General features: G+C 51.6%; 2 protein-coding genes across 2 annotated transcripts; both read left to right on the forward strand.

The window, feature by feature from the left end:
• Positions 1 to 5,130: 5,130 nt before the first annotated feature.
• On the forward strand, positions 5,131 to 7,925 carry LOC134362676 (melanoma inhibitory activity protein 2-like; the record flags this gene model as incomplete). The annotated part of the gene is made up of 2 exons (XM_063077853.1): positions 5,131 to 7,308; positions 7,782 to 7,925. Coding segments are annotated over exons 1-2 (2,322 nt in total), but the record flags the coding sequence as incomplete, so codon positions are not given.
• Positions 7,926 to 17,706: 9,781 nt separating this feature from the next.
• LOC134362795 (melanoma inhibitory activity protein 2-like) lies at positions 17,707 to 20,283 on the forward strand (the record flags this gene model as incomplete). Its single annotated transcript, XM_063078071.1, has 2 exons — positions 17,707 to 19,239; positions 20,182 to 20,283. Coding segments are annotated over 2 exons (1,635 nt in total), but the record flags the coding sequence as incomplete, so codon positions are not given.
• Positions 20,284 to 26,926: the final 6,643 nt, after the last annotated feature.

Consider the following 26,926-nt stretch of genomic DNA (forward strand, 5'->3'; position numbering starts at 1 on the left):
GAGTCTAATCAAAATTCTAGTGTTGGTCTCTTCATTGTCTGAGGTATTGCGTCAGGCCTCTGGAGACAGGTGCGTGCATGAGATGACTCCTGGCTTCCAGCTGTCTACACCATGTGTAACATGGCTGTCGGATGACTCTGGCGGCCTGCGGTCCCACAGTCAACTTTGTCATTCTCTTCTCCCCATTAAAATACAGATTGAGTACCCCTTATCCAAAATGCTTGGAAAGTATTTTGGATTTAGGATGTTTTCAGATTTGGGAATATTTGGAGAATACATTTGCAGAATGCTCCAATGAGCATTTCCTTTGAGTGTCATGTTAGCACTCAAAAAGTTTAGGAGTTTGGATTTTTGGATTAGAGACTCTTAACCTGTATATAAATATCCCAGACATTCTGTTTTCTACTATTCTTGGAGTTTCAGGTCCTCAAAGGAGCACAAAAATATTTTGCCAAACCACAGTTCTAATTTGTGATGTTTAAGATGTGGCTTTTGTATTTGCAAACTCGAATTGTTGTGCCAGACGCTCCAGCCTTGCCACCCAGCAAAAGGCCCCATGGAAGATTCTGCCAAAGAAATGCCAGATGGGCCAAGGCATCCAAGGTCTCAGGTGACTGGCCAGGGCAGCTCCAGTTGGCCGAGTTGTGCTAAGAGAGGGTCGCCTGGTGGGCGAGAGCCTGCCCATGCTACCCGAAGGGACAAGCAGTGTGAGTTAACATTTATTTATCGAGCTATGAGTATCAACGGGGAAGCGTGTTATACGCTTTACAAGGATCAACCAAGAGACAGGACTTGTTGCTTATCTACCTGAGGGCTGAGAAACTAGGATGCAGAGACTGGATGTGGGCTGCATAGCAAAGGCAATACTTACCCAAAGGAGTCAACGTATGATGGTGGCATTTCAGGACATAACTGAGTTCTCTGGAGTCAGCCTGAGGCCCTGCTCTGGGTGGTGGTGGCCAGTGTCCCTCCCCACCCTCTGGGCCTCCCATCTTACCTCCTAGCACCCTGTCTCTCTGAGCCTAAATGCCAGGGACCAAACCAGGAGGCTGGCAGCCAGCCTGGTCCACACCATGGGCCCCTCCTCCATGGTCCCAAATCCTTCCTTGCACTTTCTGGACAAAGCATGGAGCAGTTAGCTTCCAACCCTCGTACAAACACTGATGATCACAGCCCCATGTGGGGAGGGAGGCCGGTGTGTGCCGTGAGATGACCCCGCCCAGCCCCTGACCCCTGCCCACATTGATGCCGCATTTAGAGAAGAGATGGCCTGACCCCTCACCCACACCAAGGGTACCAAGGAGTCAAGTGTTGAGGTTAGAGGCGGGGATATCAGGGAGGTGAGCTGAGACCAGAGGGTGAGGTGAGATGCCCTCGTTCACATCAAGCCAGAGGAAGAGGGCTTTAAAGAGAGCTTTAGGCTTTGAGGTGTCCTCCGCAGGTGGAGAAATCCAGTGGACTGATGCCTCACCCCCACCCCCACCCCAAAGTCTAGAGGGCAAGAGACAGGCTGGCTGCTTTGATGGCGGAGCTGAGGAGAGGGCCGACGGCCCAGGTGAGGGCCTCGTGTGAGAGAGTCGGCGTGGAATCTCACAGGCCCAGTCCCAGGAGGCAGCCTGGGCAGTGAACAGATGCAGGCCAAGAGAAGGTGGGGCTGCCGCTACCCGTCAGGGGCTCCTTGGTTCTCTGAGGCCCACACAAAATATTCTAGTCAGGGGGACAGTGGGGACCATGTCCGGGCTCTGAAGACCCTTGGAGATGCCGATGAGAGAAAGAGGCGTAGCTTTCAACCTCCGCCAAGCCCAGAGCACAGTTCAGCTGGAGGCTGACCACGCCTGCTGCCCGGCCGAGGCTTCCCACCCCACCAGGCCGGGGCAGCAGGAGCGGCCTCCACTTCAAAGCAGGGGACTTGACGATGACGTCAGGCCCTTTTTATTGTTGGGCCTGGACGTGAGCCGAGCGGTGCTGTGTGACGTGAAGTGGTGGAGACCACGGGTATTTCCCTACCAAGAAGCAGCCTGGGCCTGTCAGGTTTCCATCTGGCCGTGGGAGGACTGGCCAGCAGAAGAGGTTTCAAGGGCCAGAGGTGGACACAAATAAAGCTGCTTTAAGTGGTTTCCAGTTCCACAGCTGTGCTGGCTCAGTGTCCTGGTGACATCCCTGAGTTCTGTGGCATCCAGAGGAGGGCTTTGGGGGGGCAACAGGTGTTTATTGACCTTCTTTAAAGAGCGGGCACCACGTGCATGGTGAGACGCACCCCCCTCCCAGAGGGGCCTTGGTCTCAGGCAGGGGCTCTTGGTGGGGCAGGGCCCAAACCCCGAGGGGGAATTTCTCTGTCTCTGCCCCTCAGCCAGGCCCAACAGTAGAAAGGGCCTGAGGGAAAGGTACGGAAGAGCTCCACCTGCCGGCTTGGGGTCCTGGGGAGGAGGGATTGAACTTGGGCCTGGAGTGGAGGGGGTCATGAGGAAGGTCCAGGAGACCCCAAGACTTGTGGGTGGGGCTTGCCAAGCCCCTCTCCTGCCTGGGATGAGAGTATGAGACCCTGGTCAGCTAACGCGTCTCATCACCGCCGCCTCCAGTGTGAAGTGCTCAGTAACTGCAACATAAGGAAACGCAGCCTTCATCCAGACTTGAAACGATTCCTTCCCTTTCCACTTCCAAACTGCCCTGCCCTCGGGCTCCTGCCACCGTGGGAGGAAAAGCACAGTTCCAACCCATCAGGCTCAAGCTCGTAGCTAACAGGGCAGGCACTCCTGCAGCCTTCCGCCCCTTTTCTGGGTCTGATAGCTGCCAGAGACTCTTGCAAAACTGACTCTCTCTTGGGGAGTTTGCTAATGGCCACGTGCCCACAGCACGGCCACCGCTGAGGCCCATGCAAGGAGCCTACTCAGGCGTCCTCGGTCCCCATTCCCTCCTGCCTGGGAAAGGACCCAGTGGCAGAGGGGGGTCATGGCAGGGGGCAGGAACATTCACATCTGTGTTGCATGAGGGGAACCCTCCAGGTTGGCTGCTGCAGTGGGAGGTTCCCAAGGCCCCGGGGCCTGGGGGGCCCAGTGGGCAGGGCAGTCGTCCTGACCTGTTTGGTTGCACAGCTTGTTAACTTCGAAGAAAGCACCTCTGAGCAGTGGGAGGGTGACTCACCAGAGGGCAGCACTGGTTTGGGGGTGGGCTTCTCTGGTCCTACCTTTTCAGTTCACACAGTAAGGAAGGCCAGGCCTGTCCTGGGCAGTGTGATCAGCAAGTCTCCAAGCTGACGTATGAAACATGGGTGTGTCATCGGTTGGGGTGCATCTTGACCGCCATGCTCGCTTTGGGATGAAAGGAACAGGCTTTATGTCCCGGCTTTGTCACTTTCTAGCCTGTGACTTGGGCAAACCCTTTTACTTTTCTGGGTCTCACTGTCATCATCCATAGAGTGAGATAAAGACACCTTCCTCCCAAGTCCACCGTGAAGACTCAAAACGCTCAGCGCGTCCCTGCTCCTGGAAGTGTGCTGGGAGCCAAAGGAGCAGGGCTGTCCTGGCCTTGAAAGGCCGAGGGGCTCCTGGGGAGCTGTGCCCTGACCTGAGGCTTGCCCCCCCTTTCCCCAGGGGGCAGGGTGGGCTGGGAGCTTGGGCCAGACACCTGGGCAGCTGCCTCCCCTCTGGAACAGTCCTCATTTTATTCCCCTGGGGTCCTGAAAGTTGGAACTAACTGGCTGGCTAAAAAAACAAAAAAGAAAAGGCAAAGGGCGAGCAAGCGCTTTGTGCGTGCTGCAAGGCAGGGTGTGTCTCAGGGATCTGTTTCCATGGGAACCAGCGGCACAGGCTGGCTCCTATGGGCACCAAAAAGAGAAACTTGGCAGAGGTTTCAGGCACCTGAAGTGGGATTCATGCCAGGGATACAAGGATGGTTCAACATATGAAAGTCAATAAAGGTGATACAATAAATGTAACGGTCATGTGGCCAGTATGAATCTGGCCATCACAGCTTGGGTATGAACGGTGACAATCAGCCTTGCATCCCGTGAATATTCATAACCAATAAAACTGGGGGGAAAAAAGAATAAATGGGTACAGGAGATCTTATTGGTGTGGTGAAAATGTTCTAAAACTGATTTGTGGTGATGGCTGCACAACTTGATGAACTTACTAGAACTCATTGAATTGCATACCTGAAATGGGTGGATTACAAGGTATCTAAAATATTCCTCAATAAAGTGTTTTTTAAACAAAGAGCATTTCACTGACATCCAGCAGATCCCGAAATACAACACACTTCTGCCACTAAATAGCTAAACAGCCCTGGACAAGTAGTGCACTTACTGTAGACCTTTGCTTCATTACCTATAAAGAAAGCGTTGGGCCAGCTGAAGCCCAGAGTGTCTCAGGCCTCTTCCCATTGCCACATTCTACGGCTATTTTGGCAAAGTTAGTCCAAAGAAAACACTTTTGTTCCTTGGCAGATATCTAAGGAAGGATGCTCCTCTGAAAGAAATTAAAATCGCAAAATTTCCTTTAAAAAACTGCCAAAGGAAAAGTTGATCTCCTAGAAGTAGCAGAATAGTGGTCACTAGAGGCTGGGAAGGGTAGGGCGAGGAGGGGAAAGGCAGAGGTTACAGATACAAAGTTGCAGCTGGACAGGAGGAACTATTTGTACTGATCTACAGCTTTGTAAGGTGGCTAGAGTCAGCACGCATTTATTAGATAATTTCAAATAGCTAAAAGAGAGGATTTTGAATTTTCCCAGCACAAAGAAATGACAAATATTTGAGTGATGAGTATGCTGATTACCCAGATTTCATCATTATAAACATGGATTCAAATCCAGCGGTGGCCCGGCCAAAACCAAGCCGAGGTGGGGGTGGCTAGGACAACGTGTGCCACAGGCTCGCGGGGGGCAGGCTCCGGAACCGCGTGGCGGAAGTGACGTCACAAAGGGGCCTGGTTACCATGGTGCGCGTGGGGGACGCCTGAGGCCGGTGGGCGCCAGTGCTCCCCGGCTCCCCTCAAGGCCGGCTGCGCTGTGTCTGCTGCTGTCGCCGGGGCCGGTTCGCGTTCCCGACAGAACGCAGAGCTGTCTCAGCTGCTGGTGGTGGCCCGGCCAGGCCGTGGCTACTGTGGCCACAGCCGGAGCAGCCTCGGGGGCGCCATGGAGGTGCCCGGGGCTGCCCCTCAGCCGTACTTGGGGCTGGTCCTGGGAAAGCTGTGCAGGACTGTGGCAGCATTGCCTGAAGACCTGAGACCGGGCCCTGGTTTTCCGTGGGAACTGGTGACATGTGCGGCTCTTACTGGATTTTTGATTCTCTTGTTTTTGTGGAGAAGTGTTCGATCGGTGAGAAGCCGGCTTTATGTAAGAAGAGAGAAAAAGCTTGCTGAAAAGCTTTCTGGACTAATTGAAGAAAAATGTAAACTACTTGACAAACTTTGCGTTGTTCAAGAGGAGTATGAAGGCTTGGAGTCAGCTGTGAAGGATGCCAGCTTTGAGAAGGGGTCAACAGAAGCACAAAGCTTGGAGGCAACCTATGAAAAGCTGAGCAGCTCCAAATCTAAACTTGAGGATGAAATAGTCTTTCTAGCAAAAGAATTAAAGGAACAGAAATCTAAACATTGTGAGCAAGATGAATTGATGGCGGATATTTCAAAAAGGATACAGTCCCTAGAAGATGAATCGAAATCCATCCAGTCACAAGTAGCTGAAGCCAAACTAATCTGCAAAATATTTCAAATGAATGAAGAACGTCTGAAGGTGGCAATAAAAGACGCCTTGAATGAAAATTCCCAACTTCAGGAAAGCCAGAAACAGCTTTTACAAGAAGCGGAAGTATTGAAAGAACAAGTGAGTGAACTTAATAAACAGAAAATAATATTTGAAAACTCCAAAGTCCAGGCAGAACGAGTTCTGAGTGATAAAGAAAATCACATCAAGTCTCTGGCTGAACGCTTGCTCAAGATGACAGACTGGGCTGCTGTGCTTGGAGAAGACATGATGGCTGATGACTTGGAATTGCAGATGAAGAGTGAATCACAAAAGGGTGCTCGCTTAGATGATCTGCCAAAAGGAGCTTTGAAGAAACTGATTCACACTGCTAAGTTAAATGCTTCTTTCAAAACCCTAGAAGGAGAAAGAAACCAAATTTACACTGAGTTGTCTGAAGTAGATAAAACAAAGGAAGAGCTTATAGAGCATATTACAAATCTCCAGACTGAACAAGCATCTTTACAGTCAGAAAACACACAGTTGGAAAGTGAAAATCAGAAGCTTCGGCAGAAACTTAAAGGAATGACTGAACTGTATCAAGAAAATGGAATGAAACTCCACAGGAAGTTAATAGCAGAGGAAAAGGACCGGTTAGAGAAGGAGGAGAAACTTTCCAAAGTAGAAGAGAAGATGAGCCATGCAGCTGAGGAACTGGAGACCTACAGAAGGAGAGCCAGAGATGCAGAAGAAGAATTGGAGAGAAGCGTTCGTTCTTATCAAGGGCAGATGACTTCCTATGAGAAAGAAGCGCACGGCAGCTGGGTGGCAGCTGAGACTGCTGAAAGACACCTCAGGTATTTAAGGAAAGTAAATGTTTCCAAGAGACAAAAATTAGCTGAAAAAGAGTTTAAATTTGAACTTTTCAAAAAAGATCCATATGTAGTTGATGTTCCAAAGACAGCATTTGGCGGAGAGCATTCCCCATGTGGTGCCTCACCAGTGGGTCGACCTTCATCCGAAACGAGAGCTTTTCTCTCTCCACTCAGACTCGCACCTTTGACTCCAGGGCGAGGAGGAGGAAGAGGCTCAAGAGGCCCAGAGAATACTCTGGATCACCAGATGACCAATGAAAGAGGAGAATCGGGCTGTGATAGGTTAACCGATTCTCATGGAGCACCATCTGGGTACCTGTCACCTCCGTGGGAACAGCACCGGAGGATGAGGATCCCTCCACCAGGCCACCCATGTTCTGATCCAGCTCTTCTTCCACGAAGGCAAGACGGATTTGATTCTAATCCTGGTGGACCGTCTGGCCCAGCAGAACTCAGAAGTTTTAACCTGGCTTCTTTGGATAAAGTGGATGGGCCAAAGCCCTCACAAACGGAATCCAGCAGAAATGATACCAAAGACGACCTTGGTAATGTAAATGTGCCTCATTCATCTGTGCCTGCTGAAAGGGAAGCGTGTGGCCCTGGCTTTGCTCCTCCACCTTTTCCTGCAATCAGAGGTCCATTGTTTCCAGTGGATAGTAGGGGTCCATTCATGAGAAGAGAACGTCCTTTTCCTCCACCTCCTCCAGGAAGCATGTATGGAGCTCCTCAAAATTATTATCTCCCAAGGGATTTCCCTGTGCAGCCACCACCTCCATCTGGGTTCCTGTCACCTCCGTGGGAACAACACCGAAGGATGATGATTCCCCCACCAGGCCACCCATGTTCTGATCCAGCTCTTCTTCCACAAAGGCAAGACGGATTTGATCCTGATCCTGGTGGACCGTCTGGCCCAGCAGAGCTCAGAAGTTTTAACCTGGCTTCTTTGGATAAAGTGGATGGGCCAAAGCCCTCACAAACGGAATCCAGCAGAAATGATACCAAAGACGACCTTGGTGATGTAAATGTGCCTCATTCATCTGTGCCTGCTGAAAGGGAAGCAAGTGGCCCTGGCTTTGCTCCTCCACCTTTTCCTGCAATCAGAGGTCCATTGTTTCCAGTGGATAGGAGGGGTCCATTCATGAGAAGAGAACCTCCTTTCCTCCACCTCCTCCAGGAAGCATGTATGCAGCTCCTCAAAATTATTTTCTACCAAGGGATTTCTCTGTCCAGCCACCACCTCCATTTGCAATGAGAAATGTCTATTCACTGAGGGGATTTCCTCCTTATGTTCCTCTAGGAGCTGGATTGTCACCTCCACCCCCACATTCTGAAAGTAGGGGTGAGTTCCCTTCAGGGTCGATTCCGTGCTCAAATGAGCCTGCTCCTGAAATCCAGAAGCACAGCAAGAAACCTGATGATATTTTTGGTCTCTCTTCATAAATAGTTTTGACTTATCTTTCATTTTCAGTTTAAGTAACTACAATTTTTGCTCAAATTGAAGCTTAATGGAATTATAATTCTCAGGATACTATTTTGTAAATAAAGATGATTTAAATATGAATTTCGTGAGTAAATTATTTCCATTTTATTTTATCCTAGATTGTATAATTATTTTAATTTGATTAACTAACCCACTATTACATAAACAATAATGGGAAATTTATTTAGGTAATCTTGCAGTTGGGGATGTTTTAAACTCCAAGGGCTGTGTCTTTATGCCAAGAACTGTATTTACTACGGTTGTAGACAAATGTGAAAGTAACTTTATGCTTAATTAAATTTTCATTGATTTAAAGACTTGCTTGGTATTGATAATAATAATAAAATCAGCTAGGTTTTTAATTAAAAAAATCACAATGTACCCCATAAATATGTACAGTTATTAGGTGTCCGTTAAAAATAATAATAATCTTTTAAAATTACCAAAAGAAATTGTGGATCTAAGACCCTTCAAGACCCTCTATTTATAAAAACTTGCTGTCGATGGATATTTTTATGCTCTTAAAACATGAAATCTAAGCCTCTGTCCATGCTGCAATGAAAAAGTCTGTGGTGAGAAGATATGATAAGAAGATGAAGCATATTATTAACCAGTGTTTATGTGTTTCATAGACCTTTACTATCTAGAAAGAAACCTGTAAGGAGGGTATAATGATGCTTCTATGGTTCTAATTTAAATTTTTTATGAATAGAAAACAGTGAGCACTGTATACAGGTAAAAAGCCATATAACATCCTGCATATATGGGTATCTGAGAACTTCAAAATGTTTGTGGAAAAATAGAATTGAAAGATAATATGAATCTTCCCTGAGCTTTGTGAAGTGCCGCCGTACATGGAGATGTGTGTATTATATAATTATGCATGTGTGTGTGTAATTGACAGTTAACGTTTTTCTGATGATAAAAATAATACATTACTGCTAAGTTTTGCTTGAAATATCTGAAGAATATGCACCAGTCAATCTTTAGGTTAAAATTAAGGATGATTTCCATGTGACCGCAACGTTAAGAACTTTAATCCTTGGGGAAAAAAAAATCATTCAACTCTATAGCGCCTATATGGGTGGTATGCATTAACAAAATAAATGAGATTTTCTTCTCAGTTTTTGCAAAAAAAAAAATTTTTTTTTTGTAAAATAGGGGAAATTCTCTAGAAAATTCTTTGATATTTCTTATCTAGAAAATAATTTGGTAAGTCTCCTATTTATGCCTTAGAAAAAAGACAGTATGTGGCATTACACTCTGGTGCTTTGTACTCTGTCAGTGCAGCTAAGCTGGGAATTAATTACATTTTCCACAGTTTCCTTCCGTCTCTTCTTCCAGATTAGAATTGGCCAAGAAAGAAACTTGCAGAATATTGGAAACTGGAAATGAGGCAGTGGCCATAACCATCTGCAGATCTTTTCTCAGGCAGATTCAGAGACAGACAGAAGAAGAGGCCGGGCCCATGTGGGTAAAAACCTCCAGCCGAGTCTGTGAAGTGACGTATCCCGAGGTTGTCCTGAGGGGAGTGCTTCCGTTTTTCTTTGTTCACGGATGTTCTCCTCAAACCAAAGCCATTTTTCTGGAAATTTTCTTCTCTAAAGCTTCTTGGCCTTTAAAAACCTAGTATTTGTCAGTTGAGTTTTGGTGCAGCACCAAAGACCCTCCACAGTCATCTGAAGTGGCTGCTGAAGCACTTCTTCTGCAGTTAGTGTCTCTGTGAAGCTCAACTTGCTTCACGTTCTTCCACCAAAGCAACGTGTTGCCACAGATTCCTGCAGCAGCAGGTAGGAGAGTCCAGCTGCTTCTGAGGAGCGTCAGCGCTGCAGCGGCCTCCTCAGCGCTCCAGCGCTCCCGCTCCGCTGCAGCCTCTGCCCCGCTAGAGCCGCTGCCCGCGTGCTCCCGATCCCACTGCAGCGTCGGCCCATTGGAGCTGCTGCCGCCAGCTCCCGCTCCCTATGCAGCCCCCCTTTCCAGCCTCTGCCCCTTTCCAGCCGCTGCCCCGCTGCAGCCGCTGCATGCACGCTCCCGCTCCTGCTCCCGCTGCAGCCTCTGCCCCGTTCGAGCTGCTGCCGTGCGCTCCCGATCGCGCTGCAGCCTCTGCCTGGCTCGAGCCGCTGCCCTGGCGCTCCCGATCCCACTGCAGCCTCTGCCCTGTTTGAGCCGCTGCCCGCGCCCTCCCGATCCCGCTGCAGCCCGTGCCCCTCTCGAGCTTCTGCCCCTCTCGAGCAGCTTCCCCCCCGCTCACGCGCCCGCTCCCGCCTCCGCCTTTGCCCAGCTCCAGCTATTGCCCGCGCCCTCCTGCTCCGGCTCCAGCCTCTGCTCCGCTACAGCTGCTGCCCGCTTGCTTCCGATCCCGCTGCAGCGTTTGCCCTGCTGGAGCCGCTGCCCGCGCTCACGATCCCGCTGCAGCCTCTGCCTCTCTAGAGCGGCTGCCCGCGCGCTCCCGCTCAGGCTGCAGCCTCTGCCCAGCTGGAGCCACTGCCCGCGCGTTCCCGATCCCGCTGCAGCCTCTGCCCCGCTCGAGCAGCTGCCCGCACGCTCCCGATCTGGCTGCAGCCTCTGCACCGCTTGAGCCGCTGCCCCCGCGCTCCCGATCTGGCTGCAGCCTCTGCCCTGCTCGAGCCGCTGCCTGCGCGCTCCCGATCCCGCTGCAGCCTCTGCCTGGCTGGAGCCGCCGCCCGTGCGCTCCCGCTCCCCCTGCAGGCTCTGCCCGGCTAGAGCCGCTGCCCACCCGCTCCTGATCCCGCAGCAGCCTCTGCCCCGCTCGAGCCGCTGCCGCTGCCTGCGCGCTCCCGATCGCGCTGCAGCCTCTGCACCGCTCGAGCTTCTGCCCGCACGCTAGCGCTCCAGCTCCCGCTGCAGTCTTTGCCCAGCTCGAGCTGTTTCCCACCCCCTCCTGCTCCCGCCCCACCGCAGCCTTGGCCCAGCTCCAGCTGTTGCCCACGCCCTCCCGCTCCCGCTGCAGCCTCTGCCCCGCTAGAGCCGCTGCCCGCCCACTCCCGATCTAGCTGCAGCCTCTGCCCCTCTCGAGCCTCTGCCCCTCTCCCGCCGCTGCCCCGACGCTCACGCTCCCGCTCCCGCCTCCGCCTTTGCTCAGCTCCAGCTGTTGCCTGCACCCTCCTGCTCCCGCTCCAGCCTCTGTCCCGCTCGATCCGCTGCCTGCGCACTCCCGATCGCGCTGCAGCCTCTGCACCGCTCAGCCGCTGTCCCCGCTCTCCCGATCTGGCCGCAGCCTCTGGCCTGCTCGAGCCGCTGCCTGCGCGCTCCCGATCCCCCTGCAGGCTCTGCCCGGCTCCGGCCGCTGCCCGCCCGCTCCTGATCCCGCTGCAGCCTCTGCCCCGCTTGAGCCGCTGCCCGCGTGCTCCCGCTCCCGCCACAGCCTCTCCCCAGCCAGTGCACCTAAAAGGAGGGCGGAGGTTCTGGATCCCAGGGAAAGAGAGCGAGAAAGCGGAATGACACGGGGTCTTGAGGCTGCACTTTCCTGTCCCTCAGCTCAGGTCCCGTTGCGCTGTCCGAACACCTGTGTTTAAATCTGCTCTGCTATCTAGAAACCTGCAGACCTCTATTTCCATGTCAGGGTAGAGAGGACCGTCTCATTCTTTTTTTAAAGCTGCATCAATTATGATTTTACCATCATGTATTTACCCCGTGCCCCACGGGTGGACACTCAGGTTGTGTCCAGGTTGTGCTGTCCTACACAATGCTGCAGTGAGCATCCTGGTGTCCTTCAGAGATTTCTCTGGGTTTGGGCCTAGAGGTGACACTGATGGGACAAAGAATATCCACATGGAAAATACTGAAAGATAGGACCAGATTATCTTCCAAAGGCTGCAGTTTTATTGCTACCAAGAGTATGTGAGGCAATTTTAAATTGAGTTGAATTGTGGATGTGTTGAGTCTAATCAAAATTCTAGTGTTGGTCTCTTCATTGTCTGAGGTATTGCGTCAGGCCTCTGGAGACAGGTGCGTGCATGAGATGACTCCTGGCTTCCAGCTGTCTACACCATGTGTAACATGGCTGTCGGATGACTCTGGCGGCCTGCGGTCCCACAGTCAACTTTGTCATTCTCTTCTCCCCATTAAAATACAGATTGAGTACCCCTTATCCAAAATGCTTGGAAAGTATTTTGGATTTAGGATGTTTTCAGATTTGGGAATATTTGGAGAATACATTTGCAGAATGCTCCAATGAGCATTTCCTTTGAGTGTCATGTTAGCACTCAAAAAGTTTAGGAGTTTGGATTTTTGGATTAGAGACTCTTAACCTGTATATAAATATCCCAGACATTCTGTTTTCTACTATTCTTGGAGTTTCAGGTCCTCAAAGGAGCACAAAAATATTTTGCCAAACCACAGTTCTAATTTGTGATGTTTAAGATGTGGCTTTTGTATTTGCAAACTCGAATTGTTGTGCCAGACGCTCCAGCCTTGCCACCCAGCAAAAGGCCCCATGGAAGATTCTGCCAAAGAAATGCCAGATGGGCCAAGGCATCCAAGGTCTCAGGTGACTGGCCAGGGCAGCTCCAGTTGGCCGAGTTGTGCTAAGAGAGGGTCGCCTGGTGGGCAAGAGCCTGCCCATGCTACCCGAAGGGACAAGCAGTGTGAGTTAACATTTATTTATCGAGCTATGAGTATCAACGGGGAAGCGTGTTATACGCTTTACAAGGATCAACCAAGAGACAGGACTTGTTGCTTATCTACCTGAGGGCTGAGAAACTAGGATGCAGAGACTGGATGTGGGCTGCATAGCAAAGGCAATACTTACCCAAAGGAGTCAACGTATGATGGTGGCATTTCAGGACATAACTGAGTTCTCTGGAGTCAGCCTGAGGCCCTGCTCTGGGTGGTGGTGGCCAGTGTCCCTCCCCACCCTCTGGGCCTCCCATCTTACCTCCTAGCACCCTGTCTCTCTGAGCCTAAATGCCAGGGACCAAACCAGGAGGCTGGCAGCCAGCCTGGTCCACACCATGGGCCCCTCCTCCATGGTCCCAAATCCTTCCTTGCACTTTCTGGACAAAGCATGGAGCAGTTAGCTTCCAACCCTCGTACAAACACTGATGATCACAGCCCCATGTGGGGAGGGAGGCCGGTGTGTGCCGTGAGATGACCCCGCCCAGCCCCTGACCCCTGCCCACATTGATGCCGCATTTAGAGAAGAGATGGCCTGACCCCTCACCCACACCAAGGGTACCAAGGAGTCAAGTGTTGAGGTTAGAGGCGGGGATATCAGGGAGGTGAGCTGAGACCAGAGGGTGAGGTGAGATGCCCTCGTTCACATCAAGCCAGAGGAAGAGGGCTTTAAAGAGAGCTTTAGGCTTTGAGGTGTCCTCCGCAGGTGGAGAAATCCAGTGGACTGATGCCTCACCCCCACCCCCACCCCAAAGTCTAGAGGGCAAGAGACAGGCTGGCTGCTTTGATGGCGGAGCTGAGGAGAGGGCCGACGGCCCAGGTGAGGGCCTCGTGTGAGAGAGTCGGCGTGGAATCTCACAGGCCCAGTCCCAGGAGGCAGCCTGGGCAGTGAACAGATGCAGGCCAAGAGAAGGTGGGGCTGCCGCTACCCGTCAGGGGCTCCTTGGTTCTCTGAGGCCCACACAAAATATTCTAGTCAGGGGGACAGTGGGGACCATGTCCGGGCTCTGAAGACCCTTGGAGATGCCGATGAGAGAAAGAGGCGTAGCTTTCAACCTCCGCCAAGCCCAGAGCACAGTTCAGCTGGAGGCTGACCACGCCTGCTGCCCGGCCGAGGCTTCCCACCCCACCAGGCCGGGGCAGCAGGAGCGGCCTCCACTTCAAAGCAGGGGACTTGACGATGACGTCAGGCCCTTTTTATTGTTGGGCCTGGACGTGAGCCGAGCGGTGCTGTGTGACGTGAAGTGGTGGAGACCACGGGTATTTCCCTACCAAGAAGCAGCCTGGGCCTGTCAGGTTTCCATCTGGCCGTGGGAGGACTGGCCAGCAGAAGAGGTTTCAAGGGCCAGAGGTGGACACAAATAAAGCTGCTTTAAGTGGTTTCCAGTTCCACAGCTGTGCTGGCTCAGTGTCCTGGTGACATCCCTGAGTTCTGTGGCATCCAGAGGAGGGCTTTGGGGGGGCAACAGGTGTTTATTGACCTTCTTTAAAGAGCGGGCACCACGTGCATGGTGAGACGCACCCCCCTCCCAGAGGGGCCTTGGTCTCAGGCAGGGGCTCTTGGTGGGGCAGGGCCCAAACCCCGAGGGGGAATTTCTCTGTCTCTGCCCCTCAGCCAGGCCCAACAGTAGAAAGGGCCTGAGGGAAAGGTACGGAAGAGCTCCACCTGCCGGCTTGGGGTCCTGGGGAGGAGGGATTGAACTTGGGCCTGGAGTGGAGGGGGTCATGAGGAAGGTCCAGGAGACCCCAAGACTTGTGGGTGGGGCTTGCCAAGCCCCTCTCCTGCCTGGGATGAGAGTATGAGACCCTGGTCAGCTAACGCGTCTCATCACCGCCGCCTCCAGTGTGAAGTGCTCAGTAACTGCAACATAAGGAAACGCAGCCTTCATCCAGACTTGAAACGATTCCTTCCCTTTCCACTTCCAAACTGCCCTGCCCTCGGGCTCCTGCCACCGTGGGAGGAAAAGCACAGTTCCAACCCATCAGGCTCAAGCTCGTAGCTAACAGGGCAGGCACTCCTGCAGCCTTCCGCCCCTTTTCTGGGTCTGATAGCTGCCAGAGACTCTTGCAAAACTGACTCTCTCTTGGGGAGTTTGCTAATGGCCACGTGCCCACAGCACGGCCACCGCTGAGGCCCATGCAAGGAGCCTACTCAGGCGTCCTCGGTCCCCATTCCCTCCTGCCTGGGAAAGGACCCAGTGGCAGAGGGGGGTCATGGCAGGGGGCAGGAACATTCACATCTGTGTTGCATGAGGGGAACCCTCCAGGTTGGCTGCTGCAGTGGGAGGTTCCCAAGGCCCCGGGGCCTGGGGGGCCCAGTGGGCAGGGCAGTCGTCCTGACCTGTTTGGTTGCACAGCTTGTTAACTTCGAAGAAAGCACCTCTGAGCAGTGGGAGGGTGACTCACCAGAGGGCAGCACTGGTTTGGGGGTGGGCTTCTCTGGTCCTACCTTTTCAGTTCACACAGTAAGGAAGGCCAGGCCTGTCCTGGGCAGTGTGATCAGCAAGTCTCCAAGCTGACGTATGAAACATGGGTGTGTCATCGGTTGGGGTGCATCTTGACCGCCATGCTCGCTTTGGGATGAAAGGAACAGGCTTTATGTCCCGGCTTTGTCACTTTCTAGCCTGTGACTTGGGCAAACCCTTTTACTTTTCTGGGTCTCACTGTCATCATCCATAGAGTGAGATAAAGACACCTTCCTCCCAAGTCCACCGTGAAGACTCAAAACGCTCAGCGCGTCCCTGCTCCTGGAAGTGTGCTGGGAGCCAAAGGAGCAGGGCTGTCCTGGCCTTGAAAGGCCGAGGGGCTCCTGGGGAGCTGTGCCCTGACCTGAGGCTTGCCCCCCCTTTCCCCAGGGGGCAGGGTGGGCTGGGAGCTTGGGCCAGACACCTGGGCAGCTGCCTCCCCTCTGGAACAGTCCTCATTTTATTCCCCTGGGGTCCTGAAAGTTGGAACTAACTGGCTGGCTAAAAAAACAAAAAAGAAAAGGCAAAGGGCGAGCAAGCGCTTTGTGCGTGCTGCAAGGCAGGGTGTGTCTCAGGGATCTGTTTCCATGGGAACCAGCGGCACAGGCTGGCTCCTATGGGCACCAAAAAGAGAAACTTGGCAGAGGTTTCAGGCACCTGAAGTGGGATTCATGCCAGGGATACAAGGATGGTTCAACATATGAAAGTCAATAAAGGTGATACAATAAATGTAACGGTCATGTGGCCAGTATGAATCTGGCCATCACAGCTTGGGTATGAACGGTGACAATCAGCCTTGCATCCCGTGAATATTCATAACCAATAAAACTGGGGGGGAAAAAGAATAAATGGGTACAGGAGATCTTATTGGTGTGGTGAAAATGTTCTAAAACTGATTTGTGGTGATGGCTGCACAACTTGATGAACTTACTAGAACTCATTGAATTGCATACCTGAAATGGGTGGATTACAAGGTATATAAAATATTCCTCAATAAAGTGTTTTTTAAACAAAGAGCATTTCACTGACATCCAGCAGATCCCGAAATACAACACACTTCTGCCACTAAATAGCTAAACAGCCCTGGACAAGTAGTGCACTTACTGTAGACCTTTGCTTCATTACCTATAAAGAAAGCGTTGGGCCAGCTGAAGCCCAGAGTGTCTCAGGCCTCTTCCCATTGCCACATTCTACGGCTATTTTGGCAAAGTTAGTCCAAAGAAAACACTTTTGTTCCTTGGCAGATATCTAAGGAAGGATGCTCCTCTGAAAGAAATTAAAATCGCAAAATTTCCTTTAAAAAATTGCCAAAGGAAAAGTTGATCTCCTAGAAGTAGCAGAATAGTGGTCACTAGAGGCTGGGAAGGGTAGGGCGAGGAGGGGAAAGGCAGAGGTTACAGATACAAAGTTGCAGCTGGACAGGAGGAACTATTTGTACTGATCTACAGCTTTGTAAGGTGGCTAGAGTCAGCACGCATTTATTAGATAATTTCAAATAGCTAAAAGAGAGGATTTTGAATTTTCCCAGCACAAAGAAATGACAAATATTTGAGTGATGAGTATGCTGATTACCCAGATTTCATCATTATAAACATGGATTCAAATCCAGCGGTGGCCCGGCCAAAACCAAGCCGAGGTGGGGGTGGCTAGGACAGCGTGTGTCACAGGCTCGCGCGGGGCAGGCTCCGGAACCGCGTGGCGGAAGTGACGTCACAAAGGGGCCTGGTTACCATGGTGCGCGTGGGGGACGCCTGAGGCCGGTGGGCGCCAGTGCTCCCCGGCTCCCCTCAAGGCCGGCTGCGCTGTGTCTGCTGCTGTCGCCGGGGCCGGTTCGCGTTCCCGACAGAACGCAGAGCTGTCTCAGCTGCTGGTGGTGGCCCGGCCAGGCCGTGGCTACTGTGGCCACAGCCGGAGCAGCCTCGGGGGCGCCATGGAGGTGCCCGGGGCTGCCCCTCAGCCGTACTTGGGGCTGGTCCTGGGAAAGCTGTGCAGGACTGTGGCAGCATTGCCTGAAGACCTGAGACCGGGCCCTGGTTTTCCGTGGGAACTGGTGACATGTGCGGCTCTTACTGGATTTTTGATTCTCTTGTTTTTGTGGAGAAGTGTTCGATCGGTGAGAAGCCGGCTTTATGTAAGAAGAGAGAAAAAGCTTGCTGAAAAGCTTTCTGGACTAATTGAAGAAAAATGTAAACTACTTGACAAACTTTGCGTTGTTCAAGAGGAGTATGAAGGCTTGGAGTCAGCTGTGAAGGATGCCAGCTTTGAGAAGGGGTCAACAGAAGCACAAAGCTTGGAGGCAACCTATGAAAAGCTGAGCAGCTCCAAATCTAAACTTGAGGATGAAATAGTCTTTCTAGCAAAAGAATTAAAGGAACAGAAATCTAAACATTGTGAGCAAGATGAATTGATGGCGGATATTTCAAAAAGGATACAGTCCCTAGAAGATGAATCGAAATCCATCCAGTCACAAGTAGCTGAAGCCAAACTAATCTGCAAAATATTTCAAATGAATGAAGAACGTCTGAAGGTGGCAATAAAAGACGCCTTGAATGAAAATTCCCAACTTCAGGAAAGCCAGAAACAGCTTTTACAAGAAGCGGAAGTATTGAAAGAACAAGTGAGTGAACTTAATAAACAGAAAATAATATTTGAAAACTCCAAAGTCCAGGCAGAACGAGTTCTGAGTGATAAAGAAAATCACATCAAGTCTCTGGCTGAACGCTTGCTCAAGATGACAGACTGGGCTGCTGTGCTTGGAGAAGACATGATGGCTGATGACTTGGAATTGCAGATGAAGAGTGAATCACAAAAGGGTGCTCGCTTAGATGATCTGCCAAAAGGAGCTTTGAAGAAACTGATTCACACTGCTAAGTTAAATGCTTCTTTCAAAACCCTAGAAGGAGAAAGAAACCAAATTTACACTGAGTTGTCTGAAGTAGATAAAACAAAGGAAGAGCTTATAGAGCATATTACAAATCTCCAGACTGAACAAGCATCTTTACAGTCAGAAAACACACAGTTGGAAAGTGAAAATCAGAAGCTTCGGCAGAAACTTAAAGGAATGACTGAACTGTATCAAGAAAATGGAATGAAACTCCACAGGAAGTTAATAGCAGAGGAAAAGGACCGGTTAGAGAAGGAGGAGAAACTTTCCAAAGTAGAAGAGAAGATGAGCCATGCAGCTGAGGAACTGGAGACCTACAGAAGGAGAGCCAGAGATGCAGAAGAAGAATTGGAGAGAAGCGTTCGTTCTTATCAAGGGCAGATGACTTCCTATGAGAAAGAAGCGCATGGCAGCTGGGTGGCAGCTGAGACTGCTGAAAGACACCTCAGGTATTTAAGGAAAGTAAATGTTTCCAAGAGACAAAAATTAGCTGAAAAAGAGTTTAAATTTGAACTTTTCAAAAAAGATCCATATGTAGTTGATGTTCCAAAGACAGCATTTGGCGGAGAGCATTCCCCATGTGGTGCCTCACCAGTGGGTCGACCTTCATCTGAAACGAGAGCTTTTCTCTCTCCACTCAGACTCGCACCTTTGACTCCAGGGCGAGGAGGAGGAAGAGGCTCAAGAGGCCCAGAGAATACTCTGGATCACCAGATGACCAATGAAAGAGGAGAATCGGGCTGTGATAGGTTAACCGATTCTCATGGAGCACCATCTGGGTACCTGTCACCTCCGTGGGAACAGCACCGGAGGATGAGGATCCCTCCACCAGGCCACCCATGTTCTGATCCAGCTCTTCTTCCACGAAGGCAAGACGGATTTGATTCTAATCCTGGTGGACCGTCTGGCCCAGCAGAACTCAGAAGTTTTAACCTGGCTTCTTTGGATAAAGTGGATGGGCCAAAGCCCTCACAAACGGAATCCAGCAGAAATGATACAAAAGACGACCTTGGTAATGAAAATGTGCCTCATTCATCTGTGCCTGCTGAAAGGGAAGCGTGTGGCCCTGGCTTTGCTCCTCCACCTTTTCCTGCAATCAGAGGTCCATTGTTTCCAGTGGATAGGAGGGGTCCATTCATGAGAAGAGAACCTCCTTTTCCTCCACCTCCTCCAGGAAGCATGTATGCAGCTCCTCAAAATTATTATCTCCCAAGGGATTTCCCTGTGCAGCCACCACCTCCGTCTGGGTTCCTGTCACCTCCGTGGGAACAACACCGAAGGATGATGATTCCCCCACCAGGCCACCCATGTTCTGATCCAGCTCTTCTTCCACAAAGGCAAGACGGATTTGATCCTGATCCTGGTGGACCGTCTGGCCCAGCAGAGCTCAGAAGTTTTAACCTGGCTTCTTTGGATAAAGTGGATGGGCCAAAGCCCTCACAAACGGAATCCAGCAGAAATGAAACCAAAGACGACCTTGGTAATGTAAATGTGCCTCATTCATCTGTGCCTGCTGAAAGGGAAGCAAGTGGCCCTGGCTTTGCTCCTCCACCTTTTCCTGCAATCAGAGGTCCATTGTTTCCAGTGGATAGGAGGGGTCCATTCATGAGAAGAGAACCTCCTTTTCCTCCACCTCCTCCAGGAAGCATGTATGGAGCTCGTCAAAATTATTATCTCCCAAGGGATTTCCCTGTGCAGCCACCACCTCCATCTGGGTTCCTGTCACCTCCGTGGGAACAACACCGAAGGATGATGATTCCTCCACCAGGCCACCCATGTTCTGATCCAGCTCTTCTTCCACAAAGGCAAGACGGATTTGATCCTGATCCTGGTGGACCATCTGGCCCAGCAGAACTCAGAAGTTTTAACCTGGCTTCTTTGGATAAAGTGGATGGGCCAAAGCCCTCACAAACGGAATCCAGCAGAAATGATACCAAAGACGACCTTGGTGATGTAAATGTGCCTCATTCATCTGTGCCTGCTGAAAGGGAAGCAAGTGGCCCTGGCTTTGCTCCTCCACCTTTTCCTGCAATCAGAGGTCCATTGTTTCCAGTGGATAGGAGGGGTCCATTCATGAGAAGAGAAACTCTTTTTCCTCCACCTCCTCCAGGAAGCATGTATGGAGCTCCTCAAAATTATTTTCTACCAAGGGATTTCTCTGTCCAGCCACCACCTCCATTTGCAATGAGAAATGTCTATTCACTGAGGGGATTTCCTCCTTATGTTCCTCTAGGAGCTGGATTGTCACCTCCACCCCCACATTCTGAAAGTAGGGGTGAGTTCCCTTCAGGGTCGATTCCGTGCTCAAATGAGCCTGCTCCTGAAATCCAGAAGCACAGCAAGAAACCTGATGATATTTTTGGTCTCTCTTCATAAATAGTTTTGACTTATCTTTCATTTTCAGTTTAAGTAACTACAATTTTTGCTCAAATTGAAGCTTAATGGAATTATAATTCTCAGGATACTATTTTGTAAGTAAAGATGATTTAAATATGAATTTCGTGAGTAAATTATTTCCATTTTATTTTATCCTAGATTGTATAATTATTTTAATTTGATTAACTAACCCACTATTACATAAACAATAATGGGAAATTTATTTAGGTAATCTTGCAGTTGGGGATGTTTTAAACTCCAAGGGCTGTGTCTTTATGCCAAGAACTGTATTTACTACGGTTGTAGACAAATGTGAAAGTAACTTTATGCTTAATTAAATTTTCATTGATTTAAAGACTTGCTTGGTATTGATAATAATAATAAAATCAGCTAGGTTTTTAATTAAAAAAATCACAATGTACCCCATAAATATGTACAGTTATTAGGTGTCCGTTAAAAATAATAATAATCTTTTAAAATTACCAAAAGAAATTGTGGATCTAAGACCCTTCAAGACCCTCTATTTATAAAAACTTGCTGTCGATGGATATTTTTATGCTCTTAAAACATGAAATCTAAGCCTCTGTCCATGCTGCAATGAAAAAGTCTGTGGTGAGAAGATATGATAAGAAGATGAAGCATATTATTAACCAGTGTTTATGTGTTTCATAGACCTTTACTATCTAGAAAGAAACCTGTAAGGAGGGTATAATGATGCTTCTATGGTTCTAATTTAAATTTTTTATGAATAGAAAACAGTGAGCACTGTATACAGGTAAAAAGCCATATAACATCCTGCATATATGGGTATCTGAGAACTTCAAAATGTTTGTGGAAAAATAGAATTGAAAGATAATATGAATCTTCCCTGAGCTTTGTGAAGTGCCGCCGTACATGGAGATGTGTGTATTATATAATTATGCATGTGTGTGTGTAATTGACAGTTAACGTTTTTCTGATGATAAAAATAATACATTACTGCTAAGTTTTGCTTGAAATATCTGAAGAATATGCACCAGTCAATCTTTAGGTTAAAATTAAGGATGATTTCCATGTGACCGCAACGTTAAGAACTTTAATCCTTGGGGAAAAAAAAATCATTCAACTCTATAGCGCCTATATGGGTGGTATGCATTAACAAAATAAATGAGATTTTCTTCTCAGTTTTTGCAAAAAAAAAAATTTTTTTTTTGTAAAATAGGGGAAATTCTCTAGAAAATTCTTTGATATTTCTTATCTAGAAAATAATTTGGTAAGTCTCCTATTTATGCCTTAGAAAAAAGACAGTATGTGGCATTACACTCTGGTGCTTTGTACTCTGTCAGTGCAGCTAAGCTGGGAATTAATTACATTTTCCACAGTTTCCTTCCGTCTCTTCTTCCAGATTAGAATTGGCCAAGAAAGAAACTTGCAGAATATTGGAAACTGGAAATGAGGCAGTGGCCATAACCATCTGCAGATCTTTTCTCAGGCAGATTCAGAGAGAGACAGAAGAAGAGGCCGGGCCCATGTGGGTAAAAACCTCCAGCCGAGTCTGTGAAGTGACGTATCCCGAGGTTGTCCTGAGGGGAGTGCTTCCGTTTTTCTTTGTTCACGGATGTTCTCCTCAAACCAAAGCCATTTTTCTGGAAATTTTCTTCTCTAAAGCTTCTTGGCCTTTAAAAACCTAGTATTTGTCAGTTGAGTTTTGGTGCAGCACCAAAGACCCTCCACAGTCATCTGAAGTGGCTGCTGAAGCACTTCTTCTGCAGTTAGTGTCTCTGTGAAGCTCAACTTGCTTCACGTTCTTCCACCAAAGCAACGTGTTGCCACAGATTCCTGCAGCAGCAGGTAGGAGAGTCCAGCTGCTTCTGAGGAGCGTCAGCGCTGCAGCGGCCTCCTCAGCGCTCCAGCGCTCCCGCTCCGCTGCAGCCTCTGCCCCGCTAGAGCCGCTGCCCGCGTGCTCCCGATCCCACTGCAGCGTCGGCCCATTGGAGCTGCTGCCGCCAGCTCCCGCTCCCTATGCAGCCCCCCTTTCCAGCCTCTGCCCCTTTCCAGCCGCTGCCCCGCTGCAGCCGCTGCATGCACGCTCCCGCTCCTGCTCCCGCTGCAGCCTCTGCCCCGTTCGAGCTGCTGCCGTGCGCTCCCGATCGCGCTGCAGCCTCTGCCTGGCTCGAGCCGCTGCCCTGGCGCTCCCGATCCCGCTGCAGCCTCTGCCCTGTTTGAGCCGCTGCCCGCGCCCTCCCGATCCCGCTGCAGCCCGTGCCCCTCTCGAGCTTCTGCCCCTCTCGAGCAGCTTCCCCCCCGCTCACGCGCCCGCTCCCGCCTCCGCCTTTGCCCAGCTCCAGCTATTGCCCGCGCCCTCCTGCTCCGGCTCCAGCCTCTGCTCCGCTACAGCTGCTGCCCGCTTGCTTCCGATCCCGCTGCAGCGTTTGCCCTGCTGGAGCCGCTGCCCGCGCTCACGATCCCGCTGCAGCCTCTGCCTCTCTAGAGCGGCTGCCCGCGCGCTCCCGCTCAGGCTGCAGCCTCTGCCCAGCTGGAGCCACTGCCCGCGCGTTCCCGATCCCGCTGCAGCCTCTGCCCCGCTCGAGCAGCTGCCCGCACGCTCCCGATCTGGCTGCAGCCTCTGCACCGCTTGAGCCGCTGCCCCCGCGCTCCAGATCTGGCTGCAGCCTCTGCCCTGCTCGAGCCGCTGCCTGCGCGCTCCCGATCCCGCTGCAGCCTCTGCCTGGCTGGAGCCGCCGCCCGTGCGCTCCCGCTCCCCCTGCAGGCTCTGCCCGGCTAGAGCCGCTGCCCACCCGCTCCTGATCCCGCAGCAGCCTCTGCCCCGCTCGAGCCGCTGCCGCTGCCTGCGCGCTCCCGATCGCGCTGCAGCCTCTGCACCGCTCGAGCTTCTGCCCGCACGCTAGCGCTCCAGCTCCCGCTGCAGTCTTTGCCCAGCTCGAGCTGTTTCCCACCCCCTCCTGCTCCCGCCCCACCGCAGCCTTGGCCCAGCTCCAGCTGTTGCCCACGCCCTCCCGCTCCCGCTGCAGCCTCTGCCCCGCTAGAGCCGCTGCCCGCCCACTCCTGATCTAGCTGCAGCCTCTGCCCCTCTCGAGCCTCTGCCCCTCTCCCGCCGCTGCCCCGACGCTCACGCTCCCGCTCCCGCCTCCGCCTTTGCCCAGCTCCAGCTGTTGCCTGCACCCTCCTGCTCCCGCTCCAGCCTCTGTCCCGCTCGATCCGCTGCCTGCGCACTCCCGATCGCGCTGCAGCCTCTGCACCGCTCAGCCGCTGTCCCCGCTCTCCCGATCTGGCCGCAGCCTCTGGCCTGCTCGAGCCGCTGCCTGCGCGCTCCCGATCCCCCTGCAGGCTCTGCCCGGCTCCGGCCGCTGCCCGCCCGCTCCTGATCCCGCTGCAGCCTCTGCCCCGCTTGAGCCGCTGCCCGCGTGCTCCCGCTCCCGCCACAGCCTCTCCCCAGCCAGTGCACCTAAAAGGAGGGCGGAGGTTCTGGATCCCAGGGAAAGAGAGCGAGAAAGCGGAATGACACGGGGTCTTGAGGCTGCACTTTCCTGTCCCTCAGCTCAGGTCCCGTTGCGCTGTCCGAACACCTGTGTTTAAATCTGCTCTGCTATCTAGAAACCTGCAGACCTCTATTTCCATGTCAGGGTAGAGAGGACCGTCTCATTCTTTTTTTAAAGCTGCATCAATTATGATTTTACCATCATGTATTTACCCCGTGCCCCACGGGTGGACACTCAGGTTGTGTCCAGGTTGTGCTGTCCTACACAATGCTGCAGTGAGCATCCTGGTGTCCTTCAGAGATTTCTCTGGGTTTGGGCCTAGAGGTGACACTGATGGGACAAAGAATATCCACATGGAAAATACTGAAAGATAGGACCAGATTATCTTCCAAAGGCTGCAGTTTTATTGCTACCAAGAGTATGTGAGGCAATTTTAAATTGAGTTGAATTGTGGATGTGTTGAGTCTAATCAAAATTCTAGTGTTGGTCTCTTCATTGTCTGAGGTATTGCGTCAGGCCTCTGGAGACAGGTGCGTGCATGAGATGACTCCTGGCTTCCAGCTGTCTACACCATGTGTAACATGGCTGTCGGATGACTCTGGCGGCCTGCGGTCCCACAGTCAACTTTGTCATTCTCTTCTCCCCATTAAAATACAGATTGAGTACCCCTTATCCAAAATGCTTGGAAAGTATTTTGGATTTAGGATGTTTTCAGATTTGGGAATATTTGGAGAATACATTTGCAGAATGCTCCAATGAGCATTTCCTTTGAGTGTCATGTTAGCACTCAAAAAGTTTAGGAGTTTGGATTTTTGGATTAGAGACTCTTAACCTGACATTCTGTTTTCTACTATTCTTGGAGTTTCAGGTCCTCAAAGGAGCACAAAAATATTTTGCCAAACCACAGTTCTAATTTGTGATGTTTAAGATGTGGCTTTTGTATTTGCAAACTCGAATTGTTGTGCCAGACGCTCCAGCCTTGCCACCCAGCAAAAGGCCCCATGGAAGATTCTGCCAAAGAAATGCCAGATGGGCCAAGGCATCCAAGGTCTCAGGTGACTGGCCAGGGCAGCTCCAGTTGGCCGAGTTGTGCTAAGAGAGGGCCGCCTGGTGGGCGAGAGCCTGCCCATGCTACCCGAAGGGACAAGCAGTGTGAGTTAACATTTATTTATCGAGCTATGAGTATCAACGGGGAAGCGTGTTATACGCTTTACAAGGATCAACCAAGAGACAGGACTTGTTGCTTATCTACCTGAGGGCTGAGAAACTAGGATGCAGAGACTGGATGTGGGCTGCATAGCAAAGGCAATACTTACCCAAAGGAGTCAACGTATGATGGTGGCATTTCAGGACATAACTGAGTTCTCTGGAGTCAGCCTGAGGCCCTGCTCTGGGTGGTGGTGGCCAGTGTCCCTCCCCACCCTCTGGGCCTCCCATCTTACCTCCTAGCACCCTGTCTCTCTGAGCCTAAATGCCAGGGACCAAACCAGGAGGCTGGCAGCCAGCCTGGTCCACACCATGGGCCCCTCCTCCATGGTCCCAAATCCTTCCTTGCACTTTCTGGACAAAGCATGGAGCAGTTAGCTTCCAACCCTCGTACAAACACTGATGATCACAGCCCCATGTGGGGAGGGAGGCCGGTGTGTGCCGTGAGATGACCCCGCCCAGCCCCTGACCCCTGCCCACATTGATGCCGCATTTAGAGAAGAGATGGCCTGACCCCTCACCCACACCAAGGGTACCAAGGAGTCAAGTGTTGAGGTTAGAGGCGGGGATATCAGGGAGGTGAGCTGAGACCAGAGGGTGAGGTGAGATGCCCTCGTTCACATCAAGCCAGAGGAAGAGGGCTTTAAAGAGAGCTTTAGGCTTTGAGGTGTCCTCCGCAGGTGGAGAAATCCAGTGGACTGATGCCTCACCCCCACCCCCACCCCAAAGTCTAGAGGGCAAGAGACAGGCTGGCTGCTTTGATGGCGGAGCTGAGGAGAGGGCCGACGGCCCAGGTGAGGGCCTCGTGTGAGAGAGTCGGCGTGGAATCTCACAGGCCCAGTCCCAGGAGGCAGCCTGGGCAGTGAACAGATGCAGGCCAAGAGAAGGTGGGGCTGCCGCTACCCGTCAGGGGCTCCTTGGTTCTCTGAGGCCCACACAAAATATTCTAGTCAGGGGGACAGTGGGGACCATGTCCGGGCTCTGAAGACCCTTGGAGATGCCGATGAGAGAAAGAGGCGTAGCTTTCAACCTCCGCCAAGCCCAGAGCACAGTTCAGCTGGAGGCTGACCACGCCTGCTGCCCGGCCGAGGCTTCCCACCCCACCAGGCCGGGGCAGCAGGAGCGGCCTCCACTTCAAAGCAGGGGACTTGACGATGACGTCAGGCCCTTTTTATTGTTGGGCCTGGACGTGAGCCGAGCGGTGCTGTGTGACGTGAAGTGGTGGAGACCACGGGTATTTCCCTACCAAGAAGCAGCCTGGGCCTGTCAGGTTTCCATCTGGCCGTGGGAGGACTGGCCAGCAGAAGAGGTTTCAAGGGCCAGAGGTGGACACAAATAAAGCTGCTTTAAGTGGTTTCCAGTTCCACAGCTGTGCTGGCTCAGTGTCCTGGTGACATCCCTGAGTTCTGTGGCATCCAGAGGAGGGCTTTGGGGGGGCAACAGGTGTTTATTGACCTTCTTTAAAGAGCGGGCACCACGTGCATGGTGAGACGCACCCCCCTCCCAGAGGGGCCTTGGTCTCAGGCAGGGGCTCTTGGTGGGGCAGGGCCCAAACCCCGAGGGGGAATTTCTCTGTCTCTGCCCCTCAGCCAGGCCCAACAGTAGAAAGGGCCTGAGGGAAAGGTACGGAAGAGCTCCACCTGCCGGCTTGGGGTCCTGGGGAGGAGGGATTGAACTTGGGCCTGGAGTGGAGGGGGTCATGAGGAAGGTCCAGGAGACCCCAAGACTTGTGGGTGGGGCTTGCCAAGCCCCTCTCCTGCCTGGGATGAGAGTATGAGACCCTGGTCAGCTAACGCGTCTCATCACCGCCGCCTCCAGTGTGAAGTGCTCAGTAACTGCAACATAAGGAA

Source organism: Cynocephalus volans, chromosome 14 (assembly GCF_027409185.1).
Source record: "Cynocephalus volans isolate mCynVol1 chromosome 14, mCynVol1.pri, whole genome shotgun sequence".
Taxonomy (NCBI): domain Eukaryota; kingdom Metazoa; phylum Chordata; class Mammalia; order Dermoptera; family Cynocephalidae; genus Cynocephalus; species Cynocephalus volans.